Genomic DNA, 16,061 nt, shown 5'->3' on the forward strand with positions numbered 1-16,061 from the left:
TGTACTTTTCAGGCAAATTGCTTGTTTAATGTAATTAGGTTTTATTTTTTCTTAAAAGTGTATCAGTTAAATTTCAGTCAAAACATGCAATAGCTTAGAATATAGTGGACTTACTGTTTTAAAATGCCATTAATACTGCTTTAAATTTCTATTTGGGATATATTGGAGCTTATTTAACATTATTTCTAAGGTACCAAGGTACATAAAATTTCTTTTTAGCAGTGCAGTCAAGTAATAGAGGTGAACTTGTATTCCTTCTTATGATATGAATCATCATGGAATAGAAGTATATTCTGCAGAATGTATGGTTCTACAATACTTTAGTGGTATTTTCCACAAGTGTTTTAGCAGCAGCATTCGTTGTTTTTTAAAAAAAAAGTGTTATTTTATTCTATAGTCCTTTCTTACATGTTGCTTATTTCCTCTTTGAAGCATAAATCATGTCCCTTGGGCCTGTGAAAATCCCTGTTCTCCTTTAAACAGTATATTTAAAATAGCTGCACCAGGCTCATTCATAATTTTTTTAAATTATTTGAATAACTGATAAGCTCAAGATATTCTAAGTTCATGTGAATGTCTTCCTTCCCCCAAATCTTCATGAAACTTCATTCCGAATAAATCTTACAGGTATATCTAAGTCATAACATTTTGCAAGCAAAGGAAAATCTAACAAGAAATGACCCTGTCACATTGTTAGTTATCATTCTACAAGCCAACAATGAGCTACTCATGTGATTCTTTGCTGTTAAACACAGATAAGTAATTCTGCTTAAATACAGAAAAATATTTTTGTGTTTTTTTAATAAAAAAGTTATTCTATGCAATAGTATATGCAGATTTTATGAAATATTTTCTTAATTGATATTTCTCTGTGGGTATCTTATCTGTACCATTATACTAGGAAAAAGACTTACCAACACTTTATTTAGTACGTCCTTCTAGATGTATCACATAAATGTCACTTATTTCTACAGAAATCCTGGATAAAACAGAACGACTACACGAGTTAAAAGAAATTGTGAAGAAATTCCACCCAGTGAACTATGATGTCTTCAAATATGTAATAACACATCTAAACAGGTTTAGTATTTTTCTACTAAAATTTTGTTTGTTGTAGCAATTGCAAATAAGATTGTGTTAGTACCAATGAATTGACTGCTAGAATTGAAAATTTCATGCTGCATTGCTCATCTGTTAGTATAAATGTGGAAAATGAAACTAGGAGTTAGAGGTTGATTAGAAAAGGTTGGTATATTCTGTTCTCAGATTTTATTGACGTATAAATATCTGGCATCATCGCTACTATAAAGTTATAAGAATGATTGGTGTACATAACAAAAAAGCTTGAAAGAATAACTGTGCACCTCAGTTAGATCTCTTTTCCTTTTTTTTTTTCTGTCCTTCCAGGAAGTAGCTATTAAAATTAGTCTAATATAGGTCTTAAGGGACGTGAAAGTCATTTGGCCTAAACACACCCCCTCCCCTTACCCCTTAAAGCAGGGCTAGCTTCAATCAGAATCTAAAATGTAGCACTCAAAACCCTTGCTGAATAAGTAAAATGTAGAACAAAGCTATAAGTAACAGTATTGGTTACACTTGCTTCCTAAATCTTGCCTCTTGCATGGAAATTTAATGGTTTTCTCTTTAAAAATTATTTCTCTATTTACTAAAATAATCTGATGATAGTAGATGTATACTGCCTCACAATCTGACCCTTTATGTGCACAAGTGTACAATATTCAGTCATAAAAAACCAGGAAGAAAAAGACCAGCTTACTCATGTTTCTTTTTCAGCTAAAATGGGATTATTCTCTGAAATCCACTGAATCAGATTAACTACGTTATTAAAAAATAGAACAAACATTGCCAAAGCTAAAATAACCTTTTTCAACAAAAAAATTTGTTATCCAGTAATCTGTCACTTAAAGATTAGCTTGTGATTTTTTTTTTTCTGCAGTTTTAGACAGAATCACAGAATTGTTGAGGTTGTAAGGGACCTTTGGAGATTGTTTAGTCCAACCCCATTGCTTCGGCAGAGTCAACTAGAACAGATTGCCCAGGACTCTGTCCAATTAGGTTTTCAGTATCTCCAAGGAGGGAGACTCCACAGTCACTCTGGGCAGCCTGTGCTAGTGCTTAGTCACCATCACAGTAAAAAAGTGTTTTCTTATGCTCAGACAGAATTTCCTGTGTGTGTTTGCGCCTGTTGCTTTTTGTCCTGTCACTGGATACCACTCAGAAGAGTCTCAATCCACCTTCTTTACACCCTCCTATCGGATATTTACAACCAGTGATAAGACTTCCCCTGAGCTTTTTCCAGGCTAAGCAGTCCCAACTTTCTCAGCCTTTCCTCATTTGAGAGGTCCTTGGTCTCTTAATGATCTTTGTGTCCCTTCACTGTGCTTGCTCCGGTATGTCCATGTGTCTGTTGTGCTAGAGAGCCCAGAGCTGGACCCTGTACTCCAGACATGGCCTTTGCAGTGCTGAGTAGAGGGGAAAGATTACCTCCCCAAACTTGCTGACAGCACTCCTAATGCAACCTAGGATGTCGTTGGCCTTCTTTGCCACAGGGGCATGTTGCTGGCTCATGTTCAATTTGTTGTCCACGAGGACTTTCAGGTCCTTCTCTGCAATGGTGCTTTCCAGCCAGACAATTTTGTACATACACACCAATAAGCTTTTCATGACATTTAAGTTGTTAAATTGTTCCAGACTAGTGTGTGTGTGTGTGTGTGTGTGTGTATTTTTGCAGGTTTTTGTAACGATCTAACTGGGCATGTAATACGGGAGCAGAAATGAGACCTTTTAACTTCCCTATTCAGTCAACAGAGAGAATGTAGGTGCTTTCTATTACAGTTTGAAAGGAGTCCTCTCTTTTCACTGAATGTATGAGAAACTTTAGAATTTAGGCACCTAATTTTACACTTCTCTCCATCACAAATACGGCTTGCTAAAGCTTTATAAAGTTATCCATTTTCCTTTGCAGGTAAATGGATCAATTTTTCCATTGCAGTCTTGCCAAATACAAATCCAGCCCTAAAATAGATAAAATCATATCAATGGATATAATTATACCATACATTTACATATTACAAATTGCAAGATGTGCTTGCATGTATCTGAAGTAAAACAAAACATCTCAGACTTGACACAGTTATTATTTACCTGAAATTTTTCAATAGTTCTTAATCGACCTGATAGAAGTTTTCGTGTCACTTGAATTTAGTGGAAGAGTGGCAATCTCTGAATTGTCAGAAGTCTTCAGCTGGTGACCTGTTTGCATAACACAGCTGAATGTACAGTGTCAAGTACCTGGACTGCTGCAAGTAAAAGAGCTAAATATAATTTTAAAAAATCCTGAATAGGTTTTAATGCATGCATGTCAACAGACAAATGAAATACATCAATCACAGAACTTAATGGAGAATGTAAGTGATGTATACTGGCCTTTGCTTTCCAGTCCACTCTCTTTCTTTTAATGATGACTGATTTACATTGCGGGTTGCTAGTAGCAAAATAAACTTTTTTTAAGTAAGAAAGGCTGTCATTTTTTGTCTCATTTGCAGTGTCAGGTAGTTGCGTTCCATTCAATAAGAAAACTGTTTGAGCGTTAAGCAATTGCCTATATAGAGGGGTAGACATAGGTGGGTACAGGATCTTAAAAGGAACTTGTAGGTAAATTCTTTACAGTCTACATTTATTTTTAAGAGATTAATTTGTGGTAAATCACTGCTGGTGTATAATTAAAATGGACATGTTCGTCAAATGAATTGTTCGTGAAATGAGGTAAAACACTTCTACATGATGGAAGAGTTCTCTCCTCACAAACTGATGTTTTAAATGCTTAGTTTTTACATCATAAGTCGTTAGAGTAAGAAATGTGGTATTGTATTGTTAATAGTGGTTGGTGATTGATATTATTTTGGTGTGTCCACAAGCATAGGACTTGGATATTGAAACAAAAAATAGAAATATTATCCAGATGAGTTTGCTATTGAAATATGAGACACCAATAACCATGAGAGTATAATAAATGGCAACAGTGAGATGAATTTTTCTTTAGTGTGATAAGCACCTTTCAGAGCATACTAGCTATCTAATTGTGGTTGATTAACTGTAAGCAGAAGTGAGTTTTAAAGATGGAGTTGAAACAGGACAGTGTTGGTTTGACATTGGCTTTTTTGATACTGGTTGTGTTTTATGTTTGTTCTTGATAATGACTCTCTTTACACATAAGGGCTAATATGGCATAATATGCTTCTGAAGTCTGGGGAAGACATAGGTGTACAGCTTTTAAAGTCTGATCATAGAGCAGATTTACAGCCTGAAGTTCCTGAGGAGTTTGCAGTGGAGGAAGGTGGCGGGATCAAGAGAAACAGACTCTTCATTTTTCATTTTGAATGAACATAAAAGAAGGTGAATAGACATTTGCTAAGCACTTACAAGAGGTTTCTGAAGTAGTTTGGGAAGGTTTGGTAGGAGATGGCCTACAGGTTGGTAGGTTTTTGTTTACCCTTAGAAAGGACAGAGGTAAAGTTTAAACACAGAGAATAAAGTTGATTGTTTGTTATGTTTAATCTTCTTGTGAGCTGCAACTGGAAAAGAGGTGCAATGCTCTTCCCCTTTTTTCCCTTCTAGCTGTAGGTTCCCCCTGCTTCATTTGTTGGATCTAATGATTATTCAGCTGCAGCATGTTCTAAAGGAAAACAGAAATAGGGGAAATCTAACTTTCTGCAGAATACACTAGCTGATCTCAGAGATCCTGTGGCCACCCTGTGGTCTGATGCCAGAAAGTTGGTGGAGAGGGAGAAGAGGGGAAGAATGAAATTTCACCTGTTGTCCACAGCAACAGCAGTCTACAACTAGATCAGATTAGATTTAAGAAACAATATGAGAGAGACGGCAAGCAGTGAACTCATGACAAAGGGGAAAAAAAGGTGCATGAGGAGACCAAACACATAATCAAATCCTAGAGGTGCTTAAGGATGTCAGAGGGTATACATTTTAGCCTATGCAACTGAAGAAGCCCCTTGAAAAATGTTAAATTCAGAGCAAAAATGACAGGAAAAAAGGTCTGCAAAATAGGTGATCTGGCTTTTATTTCTGTTTTATTACATAGCAGGTGGTATTTTTTCCCCAGTTTTATAACTTACCTTGTTGTAGTTTGTTCTCTGATGAAACACCATTATAGAGTTTGAAATCCCTTTTGCTGTTTTTCATTGTACTCATTTTAGGGAAAAGGTACAGGCAGTTCCGATTCAAAACTCTGACAGATTCACTGTTCCATCACAATGTCTTACAATTAGAGTTTATTTAATTTGTGGTGACACTCACTCATTCTATATCTAGTGTATCATTTAGGAGGAATTTATACACAGAAGAATTCAGTATAGGAAGAAAACTCTTTATAAAAATGCTAAGCAAAATGTAAGCTTACATTTATATTTTGGAGGGTTTTTTTTAATCCTTAAATGAAGTTAAAATGTAATTCTTTTAGGAAAGAGAATATGAATATTACTGTCACTTAGAAATAGTGTCCAAATATCCTTTGGACCAAACTTATTCAAAACAGATTGAGAGGCAATATTTGTGTACCCTCACACTATTTGGAATAAGTAATGCGCATGCTAAAATGGAAGTTTACCCTTTATAGTTACCACTATACATGCATTGTAAATGAGTGAAAATATTTTCTTATAGCATTAATTCTAGTGTTTACTATGGTTTTCACAGCTTTTGAATCTATGGACTACAGCCAGCTGTCAGAAATTCTTGCAGTCTGCTCTTGTTAATCATCAAAACTGTAACTGACAAGTTGCTGAAGTTTTGTTTTTCCGTCTATTTCTGCAGGACAACTGTAGCTCAGTTACATTTGTGCTGTCTACTGTAATATAGGAATTGCATGTTCCCAGCTGAATATCTTAGGTGTTTGTCAGATTTAGTAACACACGATTTTTCACGTCTCTCTCACTAATTACTTCTAGATAAAATTGTGATGTTACTTTAGAACGCAGAGTATTTTTGGAAAACAAAATGTCCTGGCTTTTTCTATCCTATTACTATGAAAAGCAGTGCATTTTTCTGAGGAGACATTTAATTGTAGATGATAAATTTGGTAACAGGATTGTTTGTTGGTTTTTATGGGAGTTTGGTGGTTTTTTTTCTTGTAATAGTATTGTAATAATGAATTTAGATCATAAGTGAAGAACCTGTTTCAGCCCCTGCTTAAAAGCAGGAAACTTCTAGGAAGAGAAACCCAGTTGGAAACCTTTGCATTATACATTGAAAAAGAAAACAAAATTAATGTGTGTTGATATTAGTGAAATTTCCACTGATGATGATCTTTACGGCTTGGCCAAATTCTGTTGCTGGCCAGTATGAAAAAACCTGCAGATGTGCTTTAATCAACACTTGATTTTTTTTTTTTTTTTGTTTTGTGTTTATTTTTAACATGTGATCTAATGTGATGCCTTTTTCTTTGAGTGCCATAGATGTTAGTTAATATCCTGCAGTAAGAAGCCATTTCTGTCATTTTTCTTCTAGAAATTTTAATGGAAGAAATTTTAATTTTACAAAATCCTGTAGCTGGTTGAGAAATTTAAAGTTTGTTTATTATTGTCACTTCAAAATGTTGGTGGAATGTTGAATTTCTTTCTCGATTGAAAGCTTAATCAGATTTATATTTGTTAGCTATCCAAATCTAGGAAAGTTATGGTTTCTGAATTTTCTTCTGCATAGTTGCTTAAAGAAAACAAGAACGATTGTTTTAATGGATAGCTGGAGGAAAGTAACAAAAATCTTGAGATTGTTTAATAATAATGCTTACAGTTAGAGAGCTATGAAAATGTTTTTAGTTGATTGCATATCGGTTTTAATTCATTCTGTGCATGTCGTTCTCATTTCAGGGTTAGTCAGCAATATAAAACCAACTTTATGACTGCAGATAACTTATCGATTTGTTTCTGGCCTACTTTGATGAGACCTGATTTTGAAAACAGAGAGTTTCTTTCTACCACCAAAATCCACCAGTCGGTTATAGAGACCTTCATTCAACAGTGTCAATTTTTCTTTTACAACGGAGAGATCGTAGAAGCACCTAACCCAGTGGCATGTCAGCCACCGCCTTCCAACGCAGTGCAGATGGTGGAACCAATGGTACCTCTTCAGTTACCACCACCACTGCAGCCTCAGCTGATACAGTCACAATTACCAGCAGACCCTCTTGGTATTATATAAATAGAAGATGATTGCAGGCAGCCTGGCACTGGACAGTAAAGTCAAGCTATAGACATGCATGTTTCAGGATACAGTAATGTACTTCATATTTATGAAAAATAATTCCCATCCAGCTGATTGGACATCTTTTTGTTATATCCCGTACTGTGTTCCTCATTTGTACACACTGCAGATAAAAACTATGTGATAAGCATGACTGGAGAGGTTTAATTTTTAAAAGCAAAAATAGCTATAAAGTACAAAGCTGCTGCTGCATGATACCTTATTGCAATCACTATATCATTCCTGTGACGGTTTGTCACAATATATTGTGAATAAAATTTTTCTATAGAAATTTAATGATTTAAAAAATTACATTTATGAAACATTCAATGCTTACAGCCTGCTTTATGGCTGTTTTTGTTATTTAACATGCTATTTTTGGCAATTTTATTCACATTCAAGCATTCTGTGTAAACAACTAAAGCCCAGCTATAGTTTATTTTGTAATCTCCTGGCTACTTATGTGACGGTATGCTTAGGATGGTTTATGGAAGAATGCAAAATGCACTGTTGAGAATTTTACAATCCCTCACCATCCATCTTTACCTGTAAGTAAACTTGTGGACAGTTTGTTAAGGGTGGGTGAACTTGCTTATTATTTCTTACAGCACAATACCAAGGACATGCTTGTTGTAAAAGTCAGTTTCAAATATTGTACAAAAATTTTGATGTTGCCTACTTATTTCTTTATGTTCCATTACTGAACTAAACATTTTGTAAAACTGTTAATTCTGTAAACAGCTGCATGTTTAAAAGATCATTGATGGTCTTGTAAACTTAATCTAATATATTTTAGATATTTTAATTTTTCCCTCTTGGGAATACATGTAGTGTTTAGAAAATAGTTCACAACATTTTCATATAAGGTTATATAACTTTTCATACATAAACATGAATTTTGTTGTAGTAAAATTCTCTAAACCAAACAATGTTTTAATCTAGGACTTCAATTAATCTATTCTTTAAATCTATTTTTATGTGACCCTTTAAAGATATACAAAAATGCATTGCTAATACATAGCAATAAATACTTTGGGTACTGACAATTAACCTCTTTGGAGTGTGTATATATAAAATCACATAAACTTGTATTCATATTTTTTTTTCCTGTGGTATGTTGTACTAAAAATTCAAATGACTGATTTTTTTTTTTTTGGCACCATATTTTTAAATTATCTTTTTTTTTCATTTATTTTCCTTTTACATTGGTACCAATTTTGCTGTAAAAGAATGCTGCTTAATTTAAACAAATCTTTTGGTTAAATATTTTGTTAGTGGTAAAAAAATTTAGAAGGTTACAAATTGTAACAAAGGGGAGACCATAGATAAACACTACCTGTGAAACTTTTCATAGCAGCTTTTTTTCTTTCATGCTCAAAATATACCTTTTTAGGTCTGCAAAGAAGAAAACAGTTTTGGCTCATTCAGCTGCTAGAATGTTTTGTGTAGTTTAAAAAAAAAAAGCTTTATGATGGTCACTGTTGTAATCTTCACTTATAACAAGATTTAAGATCGTCTTGTATGTATTATAGTAAATAGATGATTTTGAGAATTAAGGCTTTTAAGAGTTTGATTTGCTCCATTTTCCCAAAATAAAAATTGCCTTTCCCACTTATGTCCTAGGTATTGTACTTCTAATTATGACTTGGATTATCATTCTAGATTACTATGATACCATAAACCTGGCTGCTGTTTGAAGTACATGTATATTATAAATTATCTTGATATTGTGTTATATTCTTGCAAGTAATTATCTTTTCTAAGAAAACATAAACAAAAAAGAAAAGCCAACCCTATTCCTATTGCAAAGCACACAGGAATTAATAGTACAATAAAGTCTGTCCTGTAAATTGTAGTATTCTTAACTTGTTCTACTTTACCTGTTGTCTATATAGCTTTTATTTATAGTTGTCAGTCTAATCTTGGCATGTTTAGCAAAGAAAATGGAACTTCAAGAGTTTTATAAACTATTTCTAGGTTGCTAAAGAATTTATTTTTCTACTGTATATGGTATAGACAAAGCATCACCTGTACAGGAAACAAGTCTATTTCTAATAGAAGTAAGCTTAAAAATAAATGCCAGTCATATCATATTTAAAAGTTCTATCTATAAAGTTTCTCCAGTCTTTGTAATGTGAACTACATTTTAAACTTTCTACAAATTCCAAGTTGTTTGCCATAATATTTAACTAATCTTTGAATACTAATTTTTAGAATACCTTACATTCCATTTCACGATGAACTTTCATGTTGAACTTGCGATCAGAGTATTTGCAGTATCATTTATTTCTTGTGTATGATGTTACGGCTAAATCACTTCATGATTTTTAAAAATCTTGACACATTTGGCCAAATATGAAAGTGTTGTTACATTTACTGGATAAAACATAAAAAGAGAAATAATAAGAAAGCATGGCATGTGGCGCTTGATTGTCACATGGAAGACTCCCTGCATACTGTCTGCATTACAGAAGTGTTATATGCAGGAATGTGGATATGTGTGTATGCGTAATAGATACACTTTGATATTTTTTTGTGTTTGTGTGTTTATGTACACAAGCACAGGTGCACAGGCTTGCATGCACATACACCCACATAGTAAAGTTTTTAAAAGATACTAGGAAATTATACCATCGTTATTAAAGATTTATAATAGAGCTTTCTCTATTATTATTTTTATTAGTGCTATAAAATGAGGAAGCATGTCATTATATACGAATTCCTCATACGTCGGCTCATGTAGTCCCTTCTAGTTTTAATGAAAATCCAAACAATAATAACTATATTTTTTAATGTGAGCATTTTTACAGTAATATCTATCTTGATAAAGATACAAATGTATATTATTTTTGGTTGAGCATCTCAGTGACACTTTATGGAGTAGTTTGTCTTTTTTATGTGATATTGGTATAGACATACTGCAGTGTATTGTCTTTCAATGTTTTAGCGATTCTAAAATCCCAGACCTGAGTTACAAAAGTGCCATTTTAAGTAATGCTTAGCAGGTTATTTCAAAATTCCTTACCCTCCGTGATCTTGTGGAATTTTAACATGTAGAGTGTAAATAGATCACAGATGTCAACTTAAGTGAAAAGAAACTTTTTTGTTGTTGTATGTTTTCTCCATTATTTGAATCCTGGTTGCAAGGAAATTATAGATCTGTTTATTTTTAGTTGCTGGAGTTTAGCTTCCAATATTTATGAGAAATATAGAAAAACTATCAATTGGAGACTAAAAAAAATTGGCCTTAGCTTACGTGCTTATTTCAGTTTATTTCAGTAATTGTGATGCTGTTTGTCAACTGAAAAAATTACACATATAAAAAAAATCTAAAGTCAAAATTTTGTTCTTTGTTTATAATGTAATCTTTTGTTGCTACATCAGCAGAATACTGCAGTGAATTAAATATCAGTGAAGCTTATTCTGTATAAAAGATACAACGAATAAAATACTAAGATGCTTACTGTGTATAATGTTCAGTTTAGTTGCCTACTAAATTTTGAAAGGCAAAAGCACCCTACCGTTCACATGCACAGAGATGAAATTTAGCAGTAAAGCTCGCTAAACTGAGTGCACCGAGCGTTTAAGGCTTTCTCGGGGGGGAGGGTGTCTCTTTTCTTGCATTTGATACGTCTTTTAAACTGCTGAATTTTGGAAGCGATTCTCACAATGGTGGTGAAGACTTCTGTAGGTAATGCACCCCTGCCCCCGCCCCCCCCAGACGGACATGTGCGTGCCCTAGGGAACAGAGCTGGGAAGTGACAGAATGCACCATGTCCTATTGAACTGTGCAGTGCATGTGAAATTCTGTGGCTCATGTGGCCTTTTACATTTTTCACCTGATTGGGCTGCTCAGCAAGAAAGGCTGTGATTATGGAAATCAGTTTTTCAGATTTCTACCATGCTAAAGGAACAGGTCTCTTAAAATTATTTTTCCTACGGAATTTGTAAACCTGAAGTAAGAACTGTGGGGTTTGAGGTCAGCTTTAAATTTTCAGAGTTGTATGTTATTGGTCATAATTCTGCTAACTATATGGGATAAATCCAACTTCGATAATAGTACTGCTTTTAGTTCTTGTGCGTGCAAGGTCTACGCTCAGTCTGTTTCTTCAGAGCATCTCGAGTCTCATGGCCGATGCAGAAGTAACTGCAAAAACTTCCTGCCAGCCTTCAAATCTGAACACTGTTCAGGTTTTATTATATATCTTAACACTTTCGGATACTGGAGCATTTTAATCTCAAATAGGATGCATCTTACCTCTAATTTGCTCAGTGTGCAAATCTCAGTTTTTTTAGATTGCTGTATCAAAAACCGTCTCTGCTGAATCTGAAGCACAATGCAGCGTTCAGGCTCTACAGCAGGCCACAAGTTTCTGATGAATAGCTGTCCTAGAGAACCAAAGTGTAACGGTGGTGTTCGCTTGTGTCAAATTCGATCCTTGAACTAATTCCTAGTTTCCATGGAATCGGAAGGGATGAATTTAATCTGTCATCATGGCTAGTGAAAGCGAGCACTTCTTTCCTTTTCTTATTGACAAATTCTTTCCCACGTGTGTCGATGGTGCATGTCATGGCTGTTGCCTACATGTTTCTCATCTTCCTTATAAAATACAATGCATGTGTGTTTAGACCTGGTATTTTTGTTGCTGAATTGAGTGCTGGTGATGCCTAGCCAACATTCTGGTGCTTTTATATTGCAGAATAGGGTTTAATGTACCTGTTTACATTAATAATAATAATTTGTCCGTTGCTGTTTTTTATTTGGTGTGATTTAAAAAATGTGGAGAATTAAACAATTTCACTGAATGCCTACAGTGCAGTAACTGTGGTTTTCAGTCTTAGAGTGTGATAATAATGAAAGGCCGTTGTTGCTTCTACTTACAAGCTGTTTGAGTTAAGAGAAGATGGGAAGGGAAGCTTGTGGTGGTGCTTCTAGCCATGACTGCATGTCAGTGCTTCGGGGGTGGATACGCTGACTTGAAGAGTACCTCTGGCTGCTGATGTGACTGACCAATTTATATAGTGTAGCCGTAGCTTGTATTTTCCCCAGAATTACGGCATCACAATCTAGCTGTTCTTACAGATTTTTCTGCTTCACAACTGAAGAAGGGAAGGGAAGGCAAAGTAGCTGTTCTCATCTCTTCCTGCAGTTCTCTCAGCTTTACCACTGATGAGAATTGTCAGGGGCTCCGAAATTGCTCTTGCAGGCTTTTACTGAATTAAAAGTAGAAAATGTAGAGTGGCAAGTTGTGAGTTGAAGTTCTTTGGTTAACTGACACTCAGTGCGATGAATTGCTGAAGCATCTGGAAAGAAACAAGTTGCGCTATTAAATTGCAGGCAGTGTGGTCTCCCCTGGAAGGTTCCACCCTCGGTACTTGGCAGCGCGACCCGAGTTTCTGCAGTGACTGCCCTTACTTGGTCATACTGACCCCGTGCAAGTTGGGAATGAAGAAGAGATCAAGAAACCTACCTCAAAAAAATCATCTACTTTGAACAGCTGCCTCTTAAAACACTTAGATGAAATTATTAAACATAGAATGTAGGAAAAAAAAAAAAAGAGAATGAAATGTCCGTGGTTCATTATTGAAATATGTATGTGTATGTGTATATATATACATACGCTTTTTTTAACTTAGTAAAGAAGTAGATGTTGATATAGTGGTTCTAACATAGTAACAGGTGGCCAGCCTGCTGCAGATAAATATTGCTTACAATTCAGATGTTAAGTTTTGAAAGCTGAATGTAAACATATGTATCTAATTTTGATATCCTGTCTGTGAGCTGTCTAGCTCTAACATTGGTTTAATTTTGTTATCCCATGTGGTCACACAAATAAGCCTGACTTTATGTCCCTTATTTAACTATATTAGAGTTGAAAGGTTTCTTTATCTCTTTCTTCACAGATGACTGCTTGCTTTATTCTTTCTTCTCTTAGTATTTCTTTTTGACTTCATTAGTCTTAAAGTCAAAACTTACAGTTTATACCATGATCATACTGCTTGTCTCCTGGAAAACATACTGGGTCCCACATAACGTTTGTAAGTGTCTGTCAATACTCTTTGTCCCCTTTTGTCTGCACTTGTCTGTGTGCACTCGTTTGCTATTTTGGGAATGCAGGACCTGGGGCAATGTGGCACTTGCCCATGTCTGGAGATTCTGATCGCTAGGAGGTAGATGTCGGGGTGATCCTTTTCCGTATCCTAACCTGCTTTTAATGAAAGAGTGCTGGAAAGAGCAGCTAGGAGACCGTTTGAAAACAGTGAAGGATAAATACTATGAGTTCTCAGTATATCAGTGAGGTGAAGATGCTCACCTCAACTGGGCTTCATTTCTGTGCTAGAGGTTTGTGTGTGGGGAGCTTTCAAGCCTTCCACTGACAGTGTAAAGGGAGGAGGAGATGGGAAAGCTCTTCCCTATACTCCTCTCTCTAACCTCAAGGGCCAGGTGTTGTTCTTGCAGAGTTTGGGGCACCAAGTCCTCTATGTCTGATGTGGAGTTTTGGCCCCACAGAAAGAGGGTCATGGATTAGCATGTGGCCTTCAACCAAAATTGGTACAGCTAAACGGTGAGGACATACATACCAACCTCGATTTGTTCCTCAGCATCCCTGTTCCTGAAGCGTGCTGCCCTGAGAGTTGTCTGTTGTTGTTTTTTAATATAGAATAGTTTTGAGTGGTATTACCACCACGATCCGCAGCTCTAAGTCATCTTCACATCTCCTCATAGCTGGCCAGATTTATTTACCAGGATACAAAGCTTCTCCTCTGACCTGAAATACTTCTGGGGAAGTAGAAGTCAAGCTCCGTTCTCCTTGGGCTTGTACGTGGTGCTATCAAGTATTACTTTGTTTTCTCTCTTCTTTTCAAAGAAGGTCGTTTCTAAGAAAAATGAGGGCTGAACTGTTAACCTGTCAGAGGTGTGTTTTTGTAGCATGATAGTGACACCGTGAAGTAAATGCCCAGCTTATTCAGTGAAGGCATGGAAGTAGTGTATGAAGACGTGAATCCTGCTGGCATCATTTGGAAGACTGTCTGTGGCAGAGTAAGTGAATTGTGGAACAAATTATCCTCTCAGTCATGGCTACAGTTCCTCTTTGAAGGAAGCTTAACACTTTTTTTTTTTCTTTCTCCAGAAGGGAGGTGAACTGGTGTGCATGTAATGCTATTGTCAAAGCTGAGCTCTGACCCAATGGGGAAATGAGCAAACAATTTGACACCAGAAAACACCCTAAAAGACTCGCCAGACATCTATGTCCATTCCTAGTATTCAAAGTATCGGGAGGAACCGGATGCTTCTGTTTTTCTCCAAGACCGTGTGCTTCTCATAAGCTGAGGGGCAGGGTCTCGTAGCTCCCTTTGGATTTTGACCACTGCCCCACATCCAGTATTCTACTTAAAACATTGGCTGTAATAAATGTGTATTTAAGCTACTGATCTCTAAATGGGTTGAGTCTGATTTCCTGAAACGTTACCATCTCCCCCCCCCTTTTTTTTCCTGTTTTTTTTTTCTTTTTTTTTTTTTTTCTCTCCCCCTTTACCCCCCTGGTAACAGCAGAGCTGCTCTGCTAGAGTTGCCTCAAGATGAAGAAGGGATTCTGCTGCAGGGCATTCTCATTTGGGAGTACTTGGCTTTAGGTCTCACCTCTCCTTCATTGCACTACAAGAATGTCTGTTAACTTCTGGGCTTGCTACAAAACCTTATTTATCTTTGTGCATTAATTTATGGGACAGGTGCCCAGAGCCCTAGGATGGCAAAATTTCTTCAGAAATGTAAAGAAACAAGTAGCTTACAACTTCGATGAGTCTCCTTCCTTCTGATGTACTAGTTAATGAAGCCTACAGCTATTCTTGCACTGAACAGTAGTAAACAGTATGTTCTGAACTCATTTAGATGATAAATGTCTCCATATTCTTAATTGTCTTGCAAAAAAAAAAAGTAAGCAATTGCCTTCTTGCAGGTAAGTGTTGCACGTGCAGCTGAAGCAAAGGACTACTAGAAAGCGTACTAAATATGAGCAAATGGGATGTGCACTAGTTTAGTTCATCAGTACGAAGCTAAGAAAGGGTGGGAATTTTAGGAGCTTAGAAATTTTAAACTGAATTGAAGGAAATATTTATGGTGGGTATTTTTTCCCTTCCAGTGTTTTCAGTGGCTTCTGTCTGCATTTTTATAATATGAGGACATGTTCGAACACACGCCATTCCCAGTGCTGCAATGCTCTTAACAGCCATCCAGTCGCATGCTTGATGAGGAGACTGTTGTGGAGGTGCTGAAGACAGTTTGCACCAGCCTTTTCCCTTTCAACGTAAGAACCAAGAGCTTTAAAAGAAACGCCTGCTTACAGGAAGTCTTTTCTGGTTTCATGTAGGATAAGAGAGTTTCCCACCCTGACAAAGTTCTCAGGAATATACATGGTTGGCCAAAACCACAATCTCGACAGTTTCTGTGGGGTTTTTGGGTTGGTTGGGGATTTTTTTTTTTTTTTTTAAAAATAAAAAGGAGGGCAAAAAAAAGCTAATATGCATTTTTATTGTTGAACTGGAAATAACATTTTTTTTTGGGGGGTGGAATTTATTATTCAAAGAAAGTATTAGAATTAGCTAAGTAACCCTCTGGAAATACCAGTGAAGCATTCACACTGAAGAGAATAACCCTTTGTTATTAGTTTTCCTAGTGGCATCACAATTTTCTGAATAGCAACCAGATTCTTTCTTATGGCTTTGTATAAGTATATTTTATTTGCATATTAATGCCATTTTTAAACTACTACAATTGCATTCAG

General features: G+C 35.8%; 1 protein-coding gene across 1 annotated transcript in view; it reads left to right on the forward strand.

Annotated features, from left to right (window-relative positions):
- The window catches only part of ARHGAP5 (Rho GTPase activating protein 5), a 55,962-nt gene extending 45,221 nt beyond the window's left edge, over nucleotides 1-10,741 (forward strand). The window contains exons 7-8 of the mRNA XM_076345004.1: nucleotides 975-1,080; nucleotides 6,906-10,741. Of these exons, the coding sequence (XP_076201119.1) occupies nucleotides 975-1,080; nucleotides 6,906-7,236 (437 nt within the window). The 3' untranslated portion in view covers nucleotides 7,237-10,741. The remainder of the gene's footprint in view (nucleotides 1-974; nucleotides 1,081-6,905) is intronic.
- Nucleotides 10,742-16,061: the final 5,320 nt, after the last annotated feature.

This window comes from Aptenodytes patagonicus, chromosome 7 (genome assembly GCF_965638725.1).
Source record: "Aptenodytes patagonicus chromosome 7, bAptPat1.pri.cur, whole genome shotgun sequence".
NCBI lineage: Eukaryota > Metazoa > Chordata > Aves > Sphenisciformes > Spheniscidae > Aptenodytes > Aptenodytes patagonicus.